General features: G+C 42.3%; 2 protein-coding genes across 5 annotated transcripts in view; both read left to right on the forward strand.

Annotated features, from left to right (window-relative positions):
* The window catches only part of LOC109984791 (RNA-binding Raly-like protein), a 34,270-nt gene extending 24,758 nt beyond the window's left edge, over window positions 1-9,512 (forward strand). For 2 of the 3 annotated variants that reach the window (XM_065956976.1, XM_065956977.1), the window contains 4 exons: window positions 2,252-2,365; window positions 5,172-5,323; window positions 8,844-8,895; window positions 9,234-9,512. In XM_065956976.1, coding sequence (XP_065813048.1) covers window positions 2,252-2,365; window positions 5,172-5,323; window positions 8,844-8,882 — 305 coding nt within the window. In that variant the 3' untranslated portion in view covers window positions 8,883-8,895; window positions 9,234-9,512. The remainder of the gene's footprint in view (window positions 1-2,251; window positions 2,366-5,171; window positions 5,324-8,843; window positions 8,896-9,233) is intronic. The other variant, XM_065956978.1, reaches the window with a different exon arrangement.
* A 3,508-nt stretch (window positions 9,513-13,020) lies between these two features.
* Window positions 13,021-15,546, forward strand: urahb (urate (5-hydroxyiso-) hydrolase b). Of its 2 annotated transcripts, none has more exons than XM_020626036.3 (4): window positions 13,021-13,174; window positions 14,362-14,498; window positions 14,805-14,940; window positions 15,176-15,546. In XM_020626036.3, the coding sequence occupies exons 2-4, from the start codon at window positions 14,362-14,364 to the stop codon at window positions 15,263-15,265; spliced, it is 363 nt and encodes a 120-aa protein (XP_020481692.1). In that variant the 5' UTR covers window positions 13,021-13,174; the 3' UTR covers window positions 15,266-15,546. The 2 variants fall into 2 exon arrangements, with proteins under 2 accessions (XP_020481692.1, XP_020481693.1); XM_020626037.3 differs by having other exon boundaries at window positions 13,027-13,174; window positions 14,359-14,498.
* The last annotated feature ends 10 nt before the right edge of the window (window positions 15,547-15,556 follow it).

Raw genomic sequence — 15,556 nt, forward strand, 5'->3', positions numbered from 1 at the left:
CCATTTCGATTGGATGATTCAGATCTTTGCCTTCTGCCGTTTGGTTTTTGGAGTTTTAGTGCAGCGTTAACTCTCCTCTGAGATCCAAGTTTTTTGTTGAACCACATGAGTAAATTCATCATACCAGGGGTCATGACCACGACACTGCGCGGTACAAACGATGAGAGGAAACATTTTGCCTGTGTGTGCGTCCTGTGTGTGTGTCAGAAACAGTTCATGCTCCTGTGTTGTGGGTTTGAATGCTAAAAGCTTTTTAAGCAGAGAGGGCCGAGACACCAGCACCATGCTGACGGCAGAGGTCGAAACGCAGAAGTGTTTAACGCCTCGACCTCCTCCAATTAAAGGCTTTTAGATTCTAAACTCACACAAGAGCCGCGGCGGCCTATGTGCTCCAGATTGTGACCGTTTTTAAAAATCATTTTATCTGCAGCCGACATGACGATGTCTCCCCTCCTGAAGCCTCTTTCATGTTATCTCCCTCCCGTGTGATGGCTCGCCTCAATGTTAGGGCCCCAGGGTGCTGCAGAGAGGCGGGTGGGGGGGGCGCAGCAGATGGTCTCTTCATTAAAAGCTTCTGTACCGCAGGGCTCTCCTTCCTCTCATAAGCCAGCCGAGCCTATCAGCGCTCGCAATTAGACCGAGTTAACAGTGCATGGCAAATCAGAATTGTTTATACTAGATTATTACAAGCCTTAATAGTTTTCACTTCGCCCCATCATGGGGAGATTAGATTGCCTTTGCCAGCTCCAAAGGTTGAGAAGCTGTCAGGAGTGATGCAGTTTTTAGGGCCGTTTGGTGGCGAGGGCGGCCCTTTTTTAAGAGCACCGCGAGGGCGATGGGGTGGAGGGAGGTGGGAGTGCAGCGCTGGGAATCATTTTGTGTCGCAGGACTACAGGCTTGATGGCTGCAGGGGTCACTGGATAACGTCTGAATCTGCATGGAGCCAGCCTGAACTGATTCTTAACAGTATGTGTTGAGTAGATGATGTGAAAAACCAGCTGAAAGACTTTCTGTGGGGTTACGCAGTAAGTGTTTTGTTCTGTTTTTGGGCTGTTCTCGTCTTTTGTGGATATAAATCTGTAAAGCCGTTTTCACACATGCACAAAACTCCTTAAATTGTCCAAACATTTTCAGTGTGAGCTGCATGTGTGAACAGAAATTGTCAATTCTTTTCACTTAGAATTTTTCTGTAATTTTTGCCACCAGCCCCCGAGTAAAATGTCTGCATGAAGTCGAGGTTAGCCGATGTAAGAACACAGCAGGAGAATCCACCATGATATAAAGGTGATCTTTATATCATGTGACCAGTGTGCAACAGATCAGGATCTTAGTGCACGTCAATGAAGCTGCTTATAATCAGTTATAAGTAGTAGTGATGTCACTTTAAAATAAAATCAACTTTGAACAAATTTAGAAGATGACACATACCGATCGAACACATTCAAACTACCCCTTCACACCTAAACATTTTACCGTGCAATAATGTCCAGACAACAAAGTAAACAAAGGGCAGCAATGGAGGACGTCCAGCAGAGGTCCTTCACCTCCGAGGTCATCCATGAGGCGGAGCTACAAACAGACGTTAGTCGCCAAAAAAAATGGAGTGAGCCTTTAATTTACTCTCTGGTAATCCAGCAGATATTTAAACATGGTGCGTTTTGGGTTGTCCTTTATTATCAATGTCAGACTGGAAGGGATGATTCTTTCGACCAATCAGCGGACTGCAGTGTGTGACGCTCCAGCCTTTAGGTTCGGGTTGTTGGCTTGGCACCTCGGGAGAAGGGTTGCAAAAAAGTAGGACAGTACAGATCGATTATTTTTGTACCATTCCTAACTTTTGACAGTGGAAATGCCAATAACTGTGTACTGAACTGAATCGGACCGCATGGTGGAAACGGGTCTTGGGTCTTTGGTCTAGTTCATCTTAAAAGTTTGCAATAGAGGGAAGTTTCCCAGCAAAACTGGGGAAGTCCTGTCATAAATATGTTTTTGTCTTTATGGAGCTGTGCACAGGAGCGTCTTCATTTTAAAACAGAAAATAGACAAACACAAACTGTTGGCACAAAGTAGGAGGAGCACAATTTCTTAAAACCACTTTGGTGTTGCAGTAAGATTCCCTTCTAGCAACGTTCAGCTTCAATTCAGAATCTTTGTTGTTTTATCTCGTTTATTTCCGACTTTGATATTGTTTTATATTGAGCCTCTCCCTCTCTCTCTCTCTCTCTCTCTCTCTCTCTCTGTATCCATACAGTGAAGATGGCGGAGCTTCTTGCCATTAAGAGGGAGCTGATGGTCATAAAGGGTCAGATCGACGGACTGTTGGACTGTGTAGACAAGATGGACAGACAGAGGAAGGACTGCTCAGGTAGAGAAATCTATTGGACGGATTCATGTCCCTGTACACTGTTTACCCCGACCCACACATCAGACCTCAATCTTGTGCTTTTTCTATAACTTGGCCCCAATATGAACATGACGTAGACTGTTTAGTTCCAGATGATCTCTCCAGCCCTCTGCCATGACTCAGATGTCATGGCATGTCATTGTCCACTTACATCTAAAGGACAAAGGACACTCCTCTGAAAATGACACGGTGCACATCCTGGCCAGGGAGGACCGCTGGTTTGAAAGGGGTCTTAAAGAAGCCATCTATGTTAATGTGGAAAAACCATCTCTTAACCGAGGTGGTGGTCTGAGACACCGTCTATCTCAAACCTAAGATGCTGTTTTTGAATTCTTTCTCAAAACAACTGAAGCCCCAGTCCCACCCTGGAACATTTGACCCCAACAAGTCGACTCTAGGCGAGGTTATGTCCACGACTCAGTCATCCTAAAGGCTTACATTTCTAGCTCCATCCACCAGATAGTTTACAATTTAAGAAGCCTTTCGGAGGAGGAGAGGTGAACCGTCTTCAAGATCTTCAACTAAGTCCAGTTGTGTTTGGCTCAAGCTTCCTTCCTTCAAGTCCCACCTCTGACAAGGCAAATAGCCAATCAAAGTTTAGTGATTTAATGGCATCAGATTTCAAGGGTGGCCCATGTAACCCCTGGAAACCCCTATGGACACACCCCTGCACAAATGCAGTTTGTTGTTTTTGAACTGTCCTTTTTGCTTCCGCCGCTTGCCATCACAGTTTTGCTTGTCAACCATTTGATTTGTAAATCTTTATTTAAAAAAAAACACAGAGAGACTCTTAGCATACCACAAGAGGGCGTACCACCGTCTGAGAGTGAATGTAGTACAGGTACGTTTCTAGAATAAAATGACGTAGGGTGCATCTGAGATTAAAGGGGCAACAGCAATGAAAACTGCCATAGGTGTCACAGGTCCGTCATGTGGTCCACGGTGATCAGCCAGGTCACATGCACCTGACCATCAGATCAAGGATGTGGTAAACACGATCTGAGTCACTGTTGTCATTTGAAAGCCTTGATTACACATTGTGAAGAAAAAATATCTTATTTTTTTGCATCCATTCAATTGAGGGTTTAGACATTCAAAATGAGGGTGCAGTGCAATCTTTTACCCCTCTACACACATATGGATGAGTGGACCTTTAAACATTTTGTACAGAGCTTGGTTAAATGTTATGAGTTTCACACCGCTGGTTTCCATTTCTGTAAAGTTTTGCAGCCTCGTGCTCGGCTGAGAAGGAGAGAAGTTTGTTGCAGGAAGATAATCTAAAGAAGTAAAAACTGTCAACATGTCACTTTGGATAATTTCCTCATCTTTTTTATCCTCATGAGGAAATAAAACCACACACACACACACACACACACACACACACACACACACACACACACACACAGTTGTTTGGGGACGAGATAACTCCTGTGCGCTGAAGGGGAGCTTATGAAAGGTTATGAGGCCGGCCGTTTATCACTGTTTACCTCCCTGTCATAATCCACGCTCGGCTGGAGGCAGCTCTGTCATTGAACCATTCCTCACAGATTCAGCATGATAGCCGATCACATCTGAAGGGAAACACACAGACACTCTCTGCACCAGCGGCTCCTCGCTGAGCGTGAGCAGTCATAAAAGTTAGGTTGAGATATCGGCCGCTCTCTGGGTGAATCTTTTTAACAACAGAAGGACAAAGGACTACATTCACACTGACGGATTATGTGATTATTAAAATTGGTCGTCTATAAAAATTATCTTTTTTGAAACATAACCTTGAACACACATTGCTCTGTAAGTGCTACCTTATGGCAGAGTTTACGCTCTATTTACATTTCAGGTGTTGCAGCAGCTGCGTTCCAACGTAGACAGAAGTTAAAACTTAAAGGTCACATATTCTATAAAATCCACTTCACCATGTTTCTCTAACTCTAATATGTGTCTCTAGTCTGTCTACAAACCCCCCAATGATGAGAAGTCCATCCTCTTCGTCTTTGTCCTGCTCCATTTTTCAGAAAATGTGTGCTCAAACAGGTCGTTTGGAGATTTTCCCTTCATGACATCACAAAGGGCAGTAACCCCTCCCCCAGTTGGGTGACACTCCCACAGCTAGGTGTTTGTTCTGCCCTCTGAGTCTGCCTTCTCACTGTAAACAATAGGACATGGAGCGAGAAAGCCCGAGCCACCTGAACCCTTCCAGAGAGGGGGCGTGGTCAAACACAGCTCATTTATACATTTAAAGCCACAGACACAGAAACAGCCTGTTCTGAGCAGGGCTGAAATAGAGGGGTTTATAGACATGATCAAATACAGGATCAGAGTGGATTTAGAACAAGACACTTCACACACATGTTGTGAGGAGCTCTGAGGCTTATTTACACTGGTTGAAGAGGAGGAGGATATGTCACCTTTAAATCTTACACCTACCTTCTAGTAGGTTTAAAGTCCTCCGTAAAATATGGTTGTCATTGCGCATCATTTTGAGAGGTGGGATGATGGTCGGAAAAGTCCAAGTTGCTGGTCTGATACGTTGTCAGGAACGCCCCCCTGAAGTCGGAATACCGAACTGGAAACTTGGCAACTTAATTAAAATTAAAATTAAAATTAAAATTAAAATTAAAATTAAAATTAAAATTAAAAATTATTAAAATCCAACATGGCTGCTATGAGCATCAACAGTAACATTTAGGCTGAAAGTATTGTTGCTGTCATCACTTCATCAAAATCAATGTGTGTGTGTGTGTGTGTGTGTGTGTGTGTGTGTCCTCAGAGTGTCCTCAGAGTGTGTTGGACTCTCCTCATCGAGGTTCAGTCAGCAGTCTGGAGAGAGAAAGTCCGGAACCAGGAGAGGCCAGCGAGGACGAGCCGCTGCACTACCAGAACTACTACCCCCACAGTTACCCCCACAGTTACCCCCACAGGGTAAATATAAACATCTACTACCCCCACAGTTACCCCCACAGGGTACATCTACTACCCCCACAGTTACCCCCACAGGGTAAATATAAACATCTACTACCCCCACAGTTACCCCCACAGGGTAAATATATAAACTTATTTTACCCGGCAATAATAATGACTACTACCTCAACGGGGTAAGTATACAAAAACCAACCACACAACTACCCCAGGGAGTAAATCTAGACATTTTTTTTACCCTACTTGATCTTCTAAATCAGTGTTTCTCAAATGGGGGTGTATGTACTGCAGGGGGTACGTGACAAATGTCATTAAAAAAAGTTGCATCACAGCAAACTAGTGGTGTGTGAAATAACGATCTTAGATTGTAAAGGATTGAAACGTGTTGACAATCTGCAAAAACAGGGAGATTGTAGAACAGAGCTAATGTGTTCATTTTAATCATGCTGCAGTTTATGCTCCTACACAGACGCGTCCCCCCCACCCTCTGCTCAGCAGCGGAGTGGGATGCCCAAAAACAAAACTTAAGAGTTAGCCTGTAAAAAGAACTCCACCGCGGTTATATGCAGCTGTTTGAGATACAGGATGCAGGATGCAATAAACAGTTATCTGAAGAGTTTGCAAAGTTAAGGTTTATACTTCGGGTAGCGACATAATGAACCCTTAACAAGCCCAAGAAACGTTAACAGTCTGCTGAGAGTCAGACAGAGCGGAGCTCAGACAGAAAGTCTGTGATGGGAGATGTAGTTCAAGTTTATTAAAGCCATTTCACCAACAGTTGATAGGAATTTGTCTTGTAATCCCGTTATTTAAACTGATGTTGTCGGTGTTTTCTGCTCTCTCTTAGTTTTTAAAGTTATTAACAAGCCTCTCCACTCGAAGCTCACCTGTTGTGATAATGGAAACGAGAATGAAACGGAGGGAGGCGATAATATCAGCGAGGTCTGGACCTCGGTTGTTGAAAAAATGTTTTGTTGAAGAAATTACTAAGACTTGACTCCATACAATAAGACTCAGTTGACTCAGATGGCTTACGTTGATGAAAGTTTATACATCAGATGAATACTCTGGAGGAGACATGATTCAACATCACACTTCTGTACTCGTGTCTTGCTCAATCACATCTCCCGAACTTCTCGAACGGCATCGCATATATCCAAAAGACATTCTCAATACCAGGGTCATGTCACATTGACCCAGCTAGACTAAACTGTGACGTCTATAACACTGAAGCAGACAACAAGTCTACCAAACATCCTTGCAGATATCAGGAAGAACAGTTGACACTCTCCAAGCTGTACTTGGTGTTCTAATAACAGCTGAACTCTGTCAGGTCTGACTGACATTAGAGAACAGTGAATAACCCTAGTGACATCTGTACATTATAATCTAAATAAGTACAGACATTCCACCACAACCTACAAACATTTATTTCCATGCATTCGTATCTATGCATGCTGCTTGAAGTGATGTCAGTCAGCAGCTCTTTCTGATCTCGTTCAGTGTGCAGCAGGCAGGTGAGAGTGAGTAACCATGGTGACTGTCTGTCCATCAATCAACGTTGTCCTGTCCCCTCCGTGAATAAAACTCTTAATTCAGTAAAACTTACTTTGACCATGTGTCACAGAATAATTACATTTTGGATTATGTTTGAAGTGTACATGTTTTTAAATGAATGCATCATTGTATAAAAAGGTACCTGATGAACCCTAACATAGATTTAAAGACACAAAAGAGCACACAATACTAAATCATTCATTTAAAATGGTGCATAAAAGCCTCCAATTGTACATACAAATTTGTCAGAATGCAGGGGAAGACATTTCTGGTGTTAAAAATGTTCTGGGGAGATGTCCAGCAACAAAGACAATTTTAAATAGACTAAACTTATAAGCACAGTATTTGTGCAATTAAAAACATTATACAGGGAAATAAGTTTGGTTAAACTAGTTGGCAACTTGCAAAATCTTTTTTTAAGATCTGTATGGAAAAAAATCGTGATAAAATTATGATATGATATTTTTTCCATATCGCCCACCACTAATACATTTTTATGGGACTTACCTCCACGTATTCTGTTCCTCCCGAAGCACTGTTTGTCTTTTGTAGGATGACATAAGCCAACAGCTTTATGAAGACCACATACATTTGTTTACACATGTTCTTTTCCAAAATTATTTCCTGAAAAATGTCTTTGGCCGGATAAGGGGGGCGCTGAAAAACATTCTGAAAGGGGGTACACAAGCCGAAAAACTTTGAGAACCTCTGTTCTAAATCACTGCCCCCAGTGCAGATTACATTTTAAACTACTCTAACCAGCATCCTAATTACCCTGACAACACCAGCCGACCGTGGGGTAAATTATGACCTCAGTGTTTCAGCAGGTTAGGATATACCGCCATCTTGTGGATTCTCTCTTATTAACGGCGTTTATTCTCCATCTGAGGATAAGGTGAACACACAGCCGAGTCCGTTTGCGTATAAAATGTACAAAAAATTAAAAATGAAGTTTAATATGAACCAGGTTTCAACGTTTAGACTTCAAAATAATTACAAATCCACTCTGAAAACATGTTAAATAAAGCCAGAACAAAGCTGGCCGCGCTGCAAAAAGAGGAAGATGAGGCGTCTTTAGTTCATGTTAAAAGTAAACTGAGAATACTATGTTTTCCTGCTTAGGCCCCTCCCCTCACCTGTCTTTATGACGACCTCAGTTTTACCTCTGGTCCTTTATCTTTGACAAAAAACATAACAAAGTGCGCCTCATTGCTCCACTCTGCACGGAGGACAATTTGCATAATCTGTGCTGTATGATGCAGGTCGTTTTATTTTTTATTGAAGCTCAGATGAGCCGAGCGGAGGAACGCTGCTCTCCATGTTTCCGTGTCTTTACGGGGAAAACATAATGATATAGAATTAGCCTGCAGGCTTCTACCTGCCTGACGGAGCGAGACTGCTTCATTAATCTGAGCGCAGGCGGAGAACAGAACAGCCCCCTAATCTGCTGCATTGTTCTGTGTGCGTGTGTGTGTGTGTGTGTGTGTGTGTGTGTGTGTGTGTGTGTTTGTTTGTGTGTGTGTAACAACATTGTGTTAATAAGAAAAGGAGATTTGAAGCTCCCTGCAGGTAGAGATGACTTTTACAATGTGTGTGTGTGTGTGTGTGTGTGTGTGTGTGTGTGTGTGTGTGTGTGTGTGTGTGTGTGTGTGTGTTACTCTCAAAGACGACAAGGCTGCATGGATGATGATGATGAGGAAGATGATGGAGAAAGATTGTGTTAATTACAGCTAATTGCAGTTTGCTTTAGCGGACCCACTGTGTCATGAAGTCTCTCTCTCCCTCTCTCTCTCTCTATTTCTCTCTCTCTCTGTCTCTCTCTCTCTCTGTGTCTCTGTGTCTCTCTGTCTCTCTCTCTCTCTCTCTCTCTGTCTCTCTATCCATCTATCTCTCCCTCTCTCTCTGTCTCTCTCTCTGTCTCCCTCTCTCTCCCTCTCTCTCTGTCTCTCTCTCTCTCTGTTTCCAGATAAAGCAGCATCAGTCTGACCTGGAGGATGATCTGTGATACTGCAGCTCAGGTATCAGATCTCTTAAGAACTACACTCTTGGTATGTTCTCAAACTTTTCACAATGATTACCACCACGGAATATATTTGGCTCTCCAAGAGTCCACCATTATGGCCAACATTGAAAATCATATTTTCTGACTGTTTTGCATCGTTTGTTGCTAGCATGTTCTGACGCTAATGTCGCCTCTTGCACTGTTCACTGTCGTTGACTTCAGTTTCCTCTTTGCACTTTTTAGGAAGCTGGTGTTATTATATTCTACATTTCTCAAAGGGTGAACAGGTAAATCTCTGAGTACAGATTCTACAGAGTAATGCATTTCTCCTCTTTTCTTCCAACATCCTTCCAGCACCAGGACCTCGGATTTTCCGCAGCAGGGATGGAAGATTCTTCTAGAAGTTGTTGGAAACAGGAACTTTCTTGGACGGACTCTTCTCTCCCCCTGAATCCATCTCATCTGTTCATCACTGCCTTTTTGATTTCTATTCTTCTGAACAAACTCCAGACCACAAAATAAAAACATCCCCAAAATGTTCTCCTGTTCGATCACAGACTCTGGTGCTCCACGCCAACATATCGCCACATGGAACAGTAGAGTTAAATTCAGTGTTTTTAAAGAGCGTTGCAACCATAGACTGTAAATATTAATGGACAAAGCCTGAGTGACGTCACCCGTCTGTTCCTGCAGGGGGCGCTGGAGTTCCATCAATGGTGGTCTCCATGTTGGAAATGCTGTCTCAGCCTAACTTTCAGTCAACCTAACAACAGGCTGAGAGCTGGAGCTGAGGCGGGTTTTAAGCCTCCTGACAAACCGTTACACCGCGCCCACCTGTCAATCAAGTCAGCTACACGCCTTATTGTGAATAACTCTTATCCTTCATCAAATCAAAACTGATGAGTCATCAAAACATTCCCCCCCCCCCCCCGTACAGTGTGTGTCGATCGAGACATGAGCTAATCAGACCTATTTGGTTGCATTGTTTTAACGAGTTTTCACACCTAACCTTTTTGGGTTGTTTTTTTTTTGGTTAAAAAAAAAATCCAGTTTGTTAAGTGCAAGTTAGTGCAGTTTGTTTGCACTGGTGTGAAAACTGTCATTAATCCCTGGCGTGGCCCAAACAAACATGCAAAGGTCCCTTGAAAGGTGTCAGTCCACTTTTTCAGACTCTGGAGCAGTTCATCTGTGGTAAGAACTTTTACCGACCTCCATCAGCCAGTCGAGCACGAGCAGTGCATTATGGGTAGGATGGTCTACTTCCACAACATCAGCATGATAAATCATGGACAGGCGTGGACTTGTAAGTAGGTGCAGTTGAGATTTGAATGACATGATATAAACTCACAACTTTCAACAACACACCAAAATCTAGTCGCTCGGATTATTGTGCTTCTTCTCCTGAACTGTCTTGATAAACAACTTCAGCGCCTCCGGTGTATCAGCATAATATTTTGCAGGTCCATTTTTCAAACTGTATGGTTTGCATGCATTAAAGATACCTGTTTTATTTTCTTTCCCAGAAAAAAAAGATGAATACTCCTGCAGAGATTTTAGACTTTCTGTTGAAATGAACATTTAAAAAAAAAAAAAAAGGAACCCAGTGTTTTACATCCTTGTACTTTTTAGGAATCCTGCAAAAAGAAAAGTGAAAATAAACAAGAACAGGCTGTTTATGTGGCGCCCGCAGCCTAGTGGTTGGTGCCCGTGCCCCATGTATGAAGGCTGGTGTACTCCAAGCGGGCGGCCCAGGTTGGAGTCCGGGTCTGGCATGTTATTCCCCACATTTATGAGCTATGTTTGGCAGCATTTTAAGCTTTTTTGTTCTGTTATATCAAGTATTGCTCCAAACCCAAATGAAAGCAGACAATAATCCTTACAAAACAAGGTATCCTTATATTAAATCCATTCATCAGAGTAACCTCGCTTCCCATGTTGGAGTCCCTCTGATTTATGTAAATAACATCCGTGCGGCAGCAGCTGGTGGCTCCTTATCGCACCGTTTATTTTCATCAGCTCTGCTCTCATCAGTGTTTGCAGATGTGCACAGAACCGTATTTCAGTGAAGCGTGTTCAGGGCTCAGTGAGCACACTTTATGACTCTGTGGGTGAAAAAGAGACTCTGGTAATTTCCTGAAATGTGCATTTACACTTAATAACATTTATTTGTAGTAGTTATAAAAGAGGAGATTGTATTCTTCCACTATGAAACAATAACCAGACACCAGTATGTCTGCCACTTCTTTATCAGCGTAACTGTTTTCACTGAACCAACACCATCGAGTTGAGCTGACTGGTTATCAGTACAGAAGTTTACAGAAACCACTCTGCTCCTAAATTACAAAATTTCAGGTTCAAAACCTGGTCGGAGCAAAACGAACACCTGCAGCTCCAATGCATTTCTTAATCTCATCAATTCTCTTGAGACATAAATGAGACAAGAGAGGTCTCTTAAAGGAAGAATGAGCAATTTTTTGATCCAGTAGATGTCGCCTTTGAGCACAGGCATGAAACCAAAACAAACTACTGTTTGGCCACACCTCCTCCATACTGAAGCCTCCGCTCTCCTCCAGAGACACACCTCCAACCCCCCTCCACTCACTTTCACTTGAAGGAGTTATCAATTAGAACGCACCATAATTAAGCACCATTGAGTGCAATTGGTGGACAAAATTGTCCTTTGCTCGAGCTGCAATCACCTGTATCCTGCGTTGTAGTGTTAGCATGCTAATGTCAGAACTCGACCATCTGTTACTGCAGGGGGCGCTGGAGTCCCATTGATGGCGGTCTCCATGCTGGAAATGCTGTCTCAGTCTAACTTTCAGTCAACCTAACGACAGGCTGAGAGCTGGAGCTGAGGCGGGTTCTAAGACTCCTGACAAACTGTTACACCACGCCCACCTGTCAATCAGGTCAGCTACACAGCTAGCTATGGATAACACGTATCGTTCATAAATGAAAACAGATGAGATGTAAAAAAAAAAAAAATTACCTGATGTTTGACTGTTTTTACAGAGAGCAAACCAACACACCTTATGTTGTCTTGTGTTAACCAGCTGTACGATGGGGACGACTACATCTCAGTGTAAATATCTTTAAAGTGTTGATGTAAGATATGATATAACACTTGAAAACATTGATGTGTAAATTAGTGGCTCGATCTTTGTATTTGAACATGATTGATGTAAAGAGATGTAAAGCGACATGTTGGGATTCTTCTTTAGATTCTAGTTTTCTGCTGTTGGTGCTTCATTGTTTGTGATAAGTGTGTTTTATGTGTGTGTAGTAAAGATGTTTTTCACAAAATAGATGTGTGTTGGAGATTTTTGTGAGGTATTTTTTTATCTTCTGCACATCCTTCAGGTTAAATTTGAACAGGTTTAAACATACAGACTCCTGATCGTATTTTTAATCACTTTATCAACATAGCAACAAAGCATCCTCAGAAAGACAAAGCAACATTTTTCTTTTTATTCTCTGGTGATCTTGCAGTTCTCCTGTAATGTGCGTTCAGCTGATCATGGGTGCGCTACGCTGTGCTCACGCTCCAGAAACGGAGCCAGTGGGACAGGGCGGACGCCATCCAACGGAGCAAAACCATGGCACGCACAGGTATGTGGAAATTGGGGGTAAGAGGACATGCGTCTAAACATTTTATTCTACTCTGTGATGAAGAGTTTATTTCAGTCGTTTCCTCAAGATCTTCAGAAATTAAATAGTTTCCAAAGCAAAGCCAGCGTTATAAAGCCGAGACAACGAGATAAACACGTCGAGATCTTGAAACAACAACCAAAATGTATCATGAAAAAGAGTAAAATAAAAAAGTATGGCTGTATGTCCACTTAGTGTTTCCATAGTTGTTTTGAGTTTTGGACAATTGCAGCTTGTTGTTCCTTGCTGGCCACCGTATTAACTTAAATTAAAGAAAAAAGAAATACTCAAAGAAAATTTAGAAGCTATATGTAACATTAAAACAACTCATGACATCAGTATACAAAAGAACAAACAATAAACTTTAATTAAATCAGTCGAAGCTTATCAGGTAAAAACAGTTTACAGAGTCAAACAGAGGATCACATGTTGACCTAAGGGGAGCTGCTCTCTCTCTCTCTCTCTCTCTCTCTCTCCCCCTCTCTAATCATTCATCCAACCTGGAGCTGGGACAACCTTTGACTCTGCGTGTGTTTGCAGTGCATGCTGGGTAAGCAGCATTGGGTGTAGTGATGATACGACAGGTCGGATGAGTTTTTGGAGATAGAAGCTGCAGCAGGAGAGAGAGAGCTGAACACGTAGAGGTAAGACTTCACTGAGAAACGACGGTTATTACAGAGGCTCTTTAACCTTTAAATGAACGAGCATTTACATAAATCCACCACCAGGGGGCTCTGTGAGGGCTCTGCCTGAGTGAGTTTACAACATTTTGCATGTTTTTTTTTATTTCTATTCCACTTAGCTGTATCGACAACCGAGCTGAACTTCAACTTTTTCTGCTCACGGTGCTTCCCCTCTTTTTTTGTTTTCAAACTGTCTGTGCATATTCCTTCCATGAGTACATTGTTTTTTTAACATCTCTAATGCTCAGAGTTTCCAAGCCTGTAAGTGGACCTCCTCATGTCCTCTTGTCATACAGAAAAGGTGTTTAAATATTATTTTACACTTTTTTTAGGAAGTTAACAGAAGTTTGATGCCTCTGAGTTTAAAAAAATGAAACATATCTCATTTCCAGACTCAGATCCACATTCCTGCTCAACGACATAGTTCCTAAAGAAGGGGAGATTTGAGAAAAACAAACTGAGGTTCAAAGATCAAAAGGTTAAAAGTCCTTCAGCTAGCTTGTTTATTTATATTTACGTTGGGGTTTTTAGATTCTTAAAACTTTACCACAATGATGCACACTCGTAAAGTTGAGTCTCTTTTAAACCTGATGAGTGTTTTTGATGTTTTGTTTTAGGTGCTTAAATGTTCTTTGTCCTGTATTTGTGTGTGTGTGTGTGTGTGTGTGTGTGTGTGTGTGTGTGTGTGTGTGTGTGTGTGTGTGTGTCAGAGGATTAATGAAGTATCTAAGTTGAAGTGAGAAGTACAGAGATTTGATTTACTGCCTCAATAAGATTTTTCAAATGTCACAAGGAAAGTTTTTTCAGTGACATGATTAAGATGTTCGTTAAATAAGCAAATGTTTTGTGTTTTTAGATATCTTGTGTTTAAGATATTTTTTTGACAATTTTGCCTTTATTGGAAAGGACAGATAGTGTTGTAGTTAAGACCACAGTAACTGAGACCAAGCCATACTCGAGACCAGAGCGTGCAGAGACCGAGACAAGACCAAGACCATAAGTCACTGAAACATCATCATCTTGTGTGCAGGGGGCGTGTCACTCACTTAGACCGTAACACCGGGAAGGTTGCGGACGTAACCGGCGGATAAAAATCTAACTCTTAATAAATACTAAACAAAGTTGTCTTTTCCTCGCCTGTCCAGCAGATGATGGCGGCCGCAGAGTACAGCCCTCTGACCACACATGTGCTGAACACCGGAGACGGCGTCCCTGCAGCCCGCATGGCCCTCAGTCTGCACCGACTCGACTCCAAGCTGATGATCTGGAGCATGCTGAGCGTCGGGTAGAGAAATGACCTGCAGACAAAATCCATCAATGTTAGCGAGGAAAATCAATAACATCAAAATATGTGATTTTAGAAATAAGGCCATCGTTTTGCAACATTCAGAATATTTACAAAGCTAAATAAAATATACCAAATGTAAATATATATCATGGAGTAATGACTCCTGAGAAAGAGAGTGAAGTCAAACTCCCTCTGGGTTTGTTGTTCTCAGCTCTGTGTTCACGCTGACAGGACGCCACGAGGGAGGAAGGTGTGTGTTCTGAAAATCTGCTCTTTTACAATTGAGCTGTTTTATGATTTTAGGACAACAAACACAGATGGCCGCTGCCCTGGACTCATCGGCCGAGAAGCGTTCAGCCCGGGCATGTACAAGCTGCGCTTTGAGACGGGTTCATACTGGGAGAGTCTGGGTCAGACCTCATTTTATCCCTATGTAGAGGTGAGCTTCAGGTAGCTGTAGGATAGAAGCTGTTACCAGTGACAACCACAAGATGTCGCCAAACACCTCAAATCTGAAAATCCTCATCAGAAACACTGTCTTCAGTATGTTTTAGTTAAAAATTTTAAATCAAACATCGTTGTCACAGATTCATGATGATTCCAAACATGGACTTTGTAGAGGTCCGTTTATATTTGTGATGCTGACCTGTGTGTTTCTGTGTGTGTGTTTCCAGGTTGTGTTTACCATCAGTGACCGGGAGCAGAGGTTCCACCTCCCTCTGCTGATGAGTCGCTTCTCCTACAGCACGTACAGAGGAAGCTGAGAGGCCTTGGACTTGTCCTCTTTGTGGCCATGTGGCAGACTTGTGATACATTTTATAACTGTAAAGATTCAAACACTTGATTGTGACAACAATTTGTGTTGTTTTATTTATCTATCGTTTAATGTAATCATGATCATGGATGTAACCGCAGACTCTTCTCTTTGTCCCGTTAGAATCGTCTGCGGTTGTTTTCAATGTTAATGTCACTTTTTTGTCACTTGTCTTAATACTGCAAACTTAATTATTATTTTTGGGAAAAAATAAAATGAACCTCTGATGTATGTGGTTTCT

The sequence above is a fragment of the Labrus bergylta genome, chromosome 7 (genome assembly GCF_963930695.1).
Source record: "Labrus bergylta chromosome 7, fLabBer1.1, whole genome shotgun sequence".
NCBI classification, from domain to species: domain Eukaryota; kingdom Metazoa; phylum Chordata; class Actinopteri; order Labriformes; family Labridae; genus Labrus; species Labrus bergylta.

Excerpts from the sequence above, each read along its gene's own strand:
- urahb (XM_020626036.3), top strand. The coding sequence starts at position 14,362 with ATGATGGCGGCCGCAGAGTACAGCCCTCTGACCACACATGTGCTGAAC. Across the intron at positions 14,499-14,804 it reads TGGAGCATGCTGAGCGTCGG|GACAACAAACACAGATGGCC; the intron begins GTAGAGAAATGA and ends TTATGATTTTAG. Across the intron at positions 14,941-15,175 it reads CATTTTATCCCTATGTAGAG|GTTGTGTTTACCATCAGTGA; the intron begins GTGAGCTTCAGG and ends GTGTGTTTCCAG.